This window comes from Amblyomma maculatum, chromosome 1 (genome assembly GCF_055883805.1).
Source record: "Amblyomma maculatum isolate TAMU_Amacu chromosome 1, ASM5588380v1, whole genome shotgun sequence".
NCBI classification, from domain to species: domain Eukaryota; kingdom Metazoa; phylum Arthropoda; class Arachnida; order Ixodida; family Ixodidae; genus Amblyomma; species Amblyomma maculatum.
The window spans coordinates 171,652,345-171,659,874 of record NC_139344.1 but is presented as its reverse complement, the minus strand read 5'-3'; the positions used below and the strand labels follow the sequence as shown (position 1 = coordinate 171,659,874).

Genomic DNA, 7,530 nt, shown 5'->3' with positions numbered 1-7,530 from the left:
CGAGTACCGAACCTGCTGGATATTTTTTTCGAAGTTAATATTGGGATCACATACGGTGATTACATAAACACCGCAACCTTCAAAACGAAAACCAGGACCACACACGTTGAGAATATTCTTCTTCCATGGCAGCACACGATCCCCATACACAGGCCTTTACATACGCTCTTGGTTTTCAGTATGCCACACTGTGCACCATTCATGCTTCAAAAATAAATCCAAGACGCCCTGTTTGTGAAGCAACACGCAAATATGATTAGTTGCAGAATGAACGAAGAGACCGACGGGGTCCGCAGGTAGGAGCACTCTCAACTTTCGTGGATGCACGAAGCCTCTACTGCGTCTATCGCCTCTATCGTTACTAACATATTCTATGAAGAAACTGCAAGATGAGCACCGAGGCACGAAATGTGCACGGCGCAAAAATCGCGATTCACACGACCACACGTTCCGAACGTCGTTTACAAACACACGACACGTGATCTGCCTTGGGCTTTCCTGCAAAAACCCCAATCCGAAAATAATAAACAAAGCCAAGTCAATCCATGGGTTGCAATAACGATTTGCTTATTTTTACCAGGCTTCTAGCTTATTCCAACCGGGTCGCAGCAACGCCGGCCTACAACCCAAGTCAAGGCCCATCCCAAGTCCGAGTCTGCCCGAATCGAAATAACGTCGGCCGTTGAGGAAAGCACAAACCCGGTGTTAAGCTGCGGAAAGCAATATAGTGGGGGTATAACGTCGGCCGTTGAGGAAAGCACAAACCCGGTGTTAAGCTGCGGAAAGCAATATAGTGGGGGTCGGTGCAGTATTTTGTAGCGTTGACACGCTGTGTCGAGGTGACAACAGTGTGACAGCGACGCTTTCGCGGTTTGCTACCTTGGTTCGCCCACTGTAGTGCAGCATCATGGATGACATGATATTCCAGTTACGATTCAGCTGCAAGCAGCTTGAACGACTTTCCAAAAAGGCCGAAAAGGACGAACGGCTGCAGAAAGCCAAGATTAAGAAAGCCTTGCAGCAGGGCAATGTTGAAGGTGCTCGTATCTACGCCGAGAATGCCATCCGGAAGAAGAACGAAAGCCTAAACTACCTGCGTATGGCTTCCAAGGTGGACGCTGTGGGCTCCAAGATCAAAAGTGCCATGGCTATGAAGCAGGTAATGAGCGAAAAAGTAACGTTTAAATTGAGCGTGTGTCTCTCCTCGGCTGCAACTGACTAGTGTCTGTCGGTTCCTGTCTTGGCCTTTCATTGGGCCATAGCAGAGCAATGTCAGTTGATACTGTGCATGTGCAGCTTTTCTCGGAATCTGCGTTCTCAACGGCAGTAATCCTATGCAAGTTGATTGTGGTTATTACTGCTGCATCGGTATATACTTAGCCCTCTTTTGATGTGGACGGGTACTTACTTCATGTAGGGGCAGTAGTAGCACATGTTGCAAGCAGATTGTCTACAGTTGAACATAACCGTGTAAACTGCTTCACACCAAGTGCTGCTGTTTCTCATCTCATTTCTTACGAAAAGCACACGTTATTTTTGTTGCCAGCAGCTCATGACTAATTTAAGATTGTGGTTTGGTTTAGTTTGGTTTGGTTTGGGGTGGGGTTGATCGTCCCAAAGCGGCTCAGGCTATAAGAGGCGCCGCAGTGGAGGACTCTGGAAATTTTGACCGGTTCAGCCCTCAGACCTCATGCTTTCTTGAAGCTCATGATGTCGGGAGGCTTTTCCAAACTTAAATTTTATAAAGTAGACATCTGGAAGTAGGTTTTGGTTCAATGGCATGTATATGAGCGTGGCACTTCTGCTTTTTCTGAAATAAACCCAAGTACAGTGTCACATGTCATATGAGTGTCACAGTGTCATATGAGTGAAGGAGCTTGAAAAAAGCTGATATCACATATCATTTAATTGCTATAATATTTCAGCATGCTTTCGATGCTTAGACGGATTATTGCAGTAGAGGACCCGCATTTAACACGCAAAGTAAAATGTTTAATATGTGGCGAACAGAAGCAGTTACATGGTAGACATTCAGGAATGTACCGTCAAGGCATGAGTTAAGTTGATGTGTTCGTTGTCTTTAATACCTCATGAATTTTCCTGCAGTATGCAGAAACACTAATGTATGGATATAAACAGTTGTATTTCTGAACAGCTAACAGGTAAAAAGAAAAGCAAAATATATTATTGCAAAAAGAAATTGGAGAGCTAAGGTTGGCAGTTCAGTGCATTAATAAGTGAAAGCAGTTATAGCTTTCATTTAGCCATTTAGCCACACACCTTTGGCATGCCCATTTCTTGTGGAGGGGGCATAAGTTGACTAATTCACTTGTGAGTCAACTCAATCTGGCTACTCACGTACATCTTAGTTATGAGTGAAGCCGTACTCGTGTTCAGATCATGATCTGAGATGCGAGCAAGTCCAGACTCACATTCAGATCATCTGAGTTGTGAGTCCGGGGTCCGGCTGAGATCATGATCAGTGTTTTCGTGCTGATGGTGTGCACCTTTTTTTCATCATTTACTAAAAACTGGGGGGAGGAAAGATTTATTGCTGCAACAAAAGACACTTGAGGGCACTGTAGTTTAGCAACATCTCACGGTGGGAAATCTGTTGAATGTCATCCTGCATGCACTCCTTGGCATATTTTGTTTATTTCGCACACAATGAATGGTGCCACTGATATACAACTGGAGATGGATAGATGCCGAGCCAAGCCATTTCAGATTTTCTTTATGGTTGCTAACGAACCTCTGATATTAAACTTTGATCATGTTTAATTCGATAACACAATAAAAATCACATGTGGCACTTCACTCTCATGAAAAAGGATCAATTTCGCCAAAGCACAAAAAACAAAGCCTCCTGCCTAATGATAATTTTCTTTGATCTGCAGGGCCTTTAGGGCTATTAAGAGAATATACTATGTGCACTGTATAGATGTAAATGTGAACAAATGGATTGAAACCCACATAGAGAAGCATGTGAACGACCTCAGACTCCTAAATTTAAATTCCACATTGTACCAGTTTGCTGATGACACAGTGCTGGTCATGGTACATCCCAGTTGGATCCAGTCAGATATGTTAATGTAATTATGCAATCGTGCAACTCCAGTGACATATTTCTTAGCATGAAAACAAAGCTTATGCGCTTTCACAATCCTCATCAAAAAATTGCTTTTCAGGACCACTTTCTCTACATCCTCAAAAACAACTCTTCATTTGTTGTTCCACTTGTCTGTAGCATTAAAATAGGTATTGAGGCCTTGAATTTGATTCCACGTTGTCTTCGAGTTACCATGCAGACTTTAGCTGTACAAGCAATCAATAGTAGCCACACAGCTTTATAGTTTCAAAAGATACATAGCTATCAGCCCCAGAAGAATGGTATGCCATGCTTTTGATGAATAAGCTGCAGTGCGGAATTGCTTTTTTTGGACTTTGTTCAGAAAGGCTAAAGAAAACAAAATTTCAGTGGCATGACTTATAATTGTGTCTAGGCTTTGTTTCACAGTGCAATATGACTGCACTGTGAAACAAAGCCTAGACACAATTATAAGTTACGCCACTGAAATTCCGTTTTCTTTAGAAAAAAGTTATTTAAAACAGCAGATCTGTTATCATTTGCATTGTTATGGCCACGGGTTCTGCTACTTAAATAGGTTTAAGTGAAAGAAGCTTAAACGCAAGCTTATTTTAAGGAAAACCAAATGCTTTCATGTCCTCAAAATATGCTTGAGTTATGGAAAATGATGGAGACCTTACTCTATGCCTATTTTACTCAAGCAAATTAATGAAAAATGATGTCAATGAAGCCAATGCTAAAAGTTGTTTACTTCAAAAATGTAGAAATTTGTTCACATATTTTCATGATATAGTACATTGATTTTGTGTTAGTGTTGTATGTTACTGATATTTATACTAGTCATGGGCTTAGGGTATTAAGTATGAAGGACAAAAGCAACATAAGTGCAAGAGGGAAATGTTAATAGAATACTGCGTGAGTTACGAGCTACGGATAACGAGAAAGTATTGTAGAAGGCAAATCCTAAAGGGAAAAAACATAGCTAGGTGCAGGTTACTTAATGCTATTTCATAAGTAGTGGCATGAATGAAACATATATGGCTAATACACATCTAATGAAAATTGAGCGGTCATACTGTAAATGTGAAAAAATGTGAATCATTGTAAGATGTGTTCAGAACTAAAATCTAACATAATAGCAACGGAAAAAAATGATTGTTGCCTCTTGTGCTAAACAGTGTGAAATTTTTTAAACTTGTCAACTGTGCAGGTCACGAAAAATATGAGCGGTGTGGTGAAGGCATTGGACAAGGCCATCAATTCAATGGACTTGCAGAAAGTGTCAGCTGTCATGGAAAAGTTTGAGCAGCAGTTTGAAGACCTGGATGTGCGGAGTTCAGTGCTGGAAGATGCCATGGGCACAGCCACCACTACGACTGCACCTGCAGCTCAGGTGGATCAGTTAATCCAACAGGTCGCTGAGGAGAGTGGCCTTGAGATGATTGACCAGCTCAACCAGGCAGGCCTTGCACCGGCTGATACCATTGCTGCATCCACAGGGCGCTCACAGGCTGTTGAGGATGCACTCACCAAGCGCCTTGCTGCTCTCCGTGAATAATTGCTATTGCTGCTGTGCTAACCTTGGCTTCTCTTTGTGGGCAAAAGAAAAAAAAAAAAAAGATTTATATTGTGCCACTTCTCTGGATCCTTTGCAGTTTACTGCAGCACTGTTACAGGTGCAGAGTGCTGTATTTAGTATGCGCATATGCAATGTTCAGGGAAGTGCCCACAGCAGCTAAGCTTCGTGCATGCAAAGTCAAATGTGCACATCGCCGCATTCAGAGTTGCTATTCTTGCTGGTTCTCTGGGCTGCCATCTTGTATTGTCACATACACTGTAAAGGCACTTTATTTGTATGCTTTACTAGTATGCTTTATTGTGCTAGTGATTTTCAAGACTCTACTAAATTGAGAAGTTGCTTATTTCAGGAAAGTATCAGGTTGAGGTTTCAAATAGCCTGTTGCGGCACAAAGTAACAGTGCTCTGAGGTATCTGATGTGGCATGATGTGGCTCAAGTTAGTTCCACTTTATTTTAAGTGCTTACTGCATGCAGTCTATATTCATGACTGTTGCTTGTTTCTGCACAAAGCTGGGGTCAGCTGTTCAGGTAAAGCAAAGGTGTAAAGGTGTAAAGTGAGAGGTGCAACCTGCAACCATGAATCAAGAGAAAAATTCTGCATGCTCCGAGCTGGTTCACTCTAAAATAATCAGTCTTATGTGCTTGGCTACACCAGATAGTAGAGCTAGCTCCAGTTATGAGGTTTTGTTCAATCTACATCACTTTAACCATCGTGGTGGTTGCTTCAGGAGTGTATATCATCGCCTCAGAGTGTTTGAAATAAAGTTGGACTTTGAATGAGAACATTGTAAGCAATCAAGTACTGTCTTGTTAGTTTAAACTTTGGACTATTGGGATTCTTTTTTTTTTTTTTTTTTTGCCCAGTAATGTTATTATCAGGTACTATGTATTCAGAAATGCTTCTGAGTGTGTTTTTCTGGTGTCATACTTTTTGTGTACAATCATGAATCATTAATATGGACAGTTTTGTTATTGAGCAAAGCTGACCACAAAGAGAGTTATCCATAATGACGAAGTCAACAGCGAAGTAATTATTTAGTCAAATTGCCTTGTGATCAGTGTGCTTCGGTGCATAGTGGTGCCCAGTGAAGAAAAAAATTCCACAGTTCTTTGAGGTCAAAGTTAATTACCCTGGTCACCATTTTCCTAAAGAAAAATGCTGTGCAGCTTGAAATGCCTAGCGGTCTGTGAAAAAGAGCTGAATAATATGGCCTTAAACATGGCAGAAGTTGGAAAAAATTTCCTTCACAGCCATTCATACAATGTGGCTAATGAAAAGGCTCATCGACCTTGCCATGTAAAGCATGAAACTCCACAAGAAAGAAAAAAAAGGCCTTCAATGAAGCATTTGTACTTTTGCATGGTTCTAGCCGGTGTCCTGCACTCAAAGCACTGGAAAGGAAATGCCTGGTTAGGGCAGTCAAGGTTCCGTCCTCATCTTTGTCCATAATAACATGATGAAGATGCATGCGCCACAGTCCACTTTCCAGCAGCAAGTTTATATATTAGCAAGGGATAAATACATTGAAAAGTTTGGTCTCAAGGAAAATTGCCTGCAATTTGAATCACCGTATTAATGGGCGCGGTAATAACCAGGCATGACTGTATTTTCAAAATAAACTGTGCGCTAGATTAAACTTTCCGATGTTATGGCCACAAGGCTTTTTTTATTTTTTTTTTCTATTGAGCAGATGTGCAGAAGACTGGTGAAAAATAGCATCGATGACCTTGCATAAGTGATATTAGTCTGGCTACACCACATCACAAAAATTTTCAACAGTTCGAGCTTATAGATGACAAATGGCCTGCTGTCACAGATTGAGTAGTTGCTCACTGATAAATTTTCTGTTGGAATTAACATCAGATAGCAGTGTCACCTGAAATGTCCTTTGAGTTTGCTTCCTAGTATTATGAGTGTTCTTGAACCCAATGTTTCCTGGTTTTCTTTTCTGTGCTAACCAGAGTTAGCTGAAGGTGAATGTTTTTCAGCTGATGAGATTAGTATTTTTTTCATACTGCTATTGATGGTTTGCGAAATGATGGTAATGACTAAAACATGCTATGCCCATAGTGCTCCACTGCTATGCACAATGTACAGGTAATATAATATATATATATATTTTTTTTTTTTTTCATTTTGCATAGAATATATATGAGCACTGTTACTTTTTCCCATGAAATGTATCCGTTTAACCATTTTCACTTTTGCACTTTTGTCACTTGAAAAGATACAGCAGTGAATAGGAAATGCGAGCCAGTTCAAGATAGCACTAAAATGCTCTTAAAACTGTAAAGCTGGAAAATTGTAGGCTGCATTTGACAGACACAAGATTTTTTATTCTTTTCAATATTAGAATTCTGGAGACAGGGGCAGATCCATGGGTCACTTTTTGAGCAGGTGGGAGAAACTTGCAATATTATTAACTTTTAAATGTGTGGTTCAGCATTTTCTCATTAGAAATTTCTCGTTTGGGTAGCCTCACCTCTTCCACATCCTTTTCTTTAAACCTGCCCCTGTCTGGAAAACCGTAATTTAGTAGTAAGACTTTTTCTTTTCTGCTGTAGGCTCTGTAATTTAGAAATGCGGCAGTTGTGTATACTGCTTGGATAAGTATATTATGTAACATCTCTTCAGTTCTTGAAATTGTTTTTTTTTTTTTTGAGCAACAGTTTTTCTTCAATGCAGAGACTTGAACTTGCAATAAGTTTTTGAAAGTGAATGGAGCATGGATACCTTGCAAACACTTGGGATGGCAAATTGCATAATGAATGTTCATGTTGTGTGTATCAGTGTTGATACCGTGAGTGGCATTCATGAAATTCGTGTTGCCGTAAGGAGCAGCGATTATGCAGTGAGTTATC

At 40.6% G+C, this 7,530-nt stretch overlaps 1 protein-coding gene across 1 annotated transcript; it reads left to right on the top strand.

Moving 5' to 3' along the window:
- The first annotated feature begins 740 nt into the window (after positions 1–740).
- Positions 741–6,823, top strand: LOC146204877 (charged multivesicular body protein 1a-like). Its single transcript, XM_084589585.1, has 2 exons — positions 741–1,159; positions 4,299–6,823. Exons 1-2 carry the CDS (start codon positions 908–910, stop codon positions 4,644–4,646), a joined length of 600 nt encoding a protein of 199 aa, XP_084445711.1. The 5' UTR covers positions 741–907; the 3' UTR covers positions 4,647–6,823.
- Positions 6,824–7,530: the final 707 nt, after the last annotated feature.

What these genes read in the sequence shown, in the direction of transcription:
- LOC146204877 (XM_084589585.1), top strand. Translation starts at nt 908, where the DNA reads ATGGATGACATGATATTCCAGTTACGATTCAGCTGCAAGCAGCTTGAA. An exon ending in GTGCCATGGCTATGAAGCAG is followed by an intron (nt 1,160 to 4,298) that starts GTAATGAGCGAA and finishes TCAACTGTGCAG; the next exon opens with GTCACGAAAAATATGAGCGG.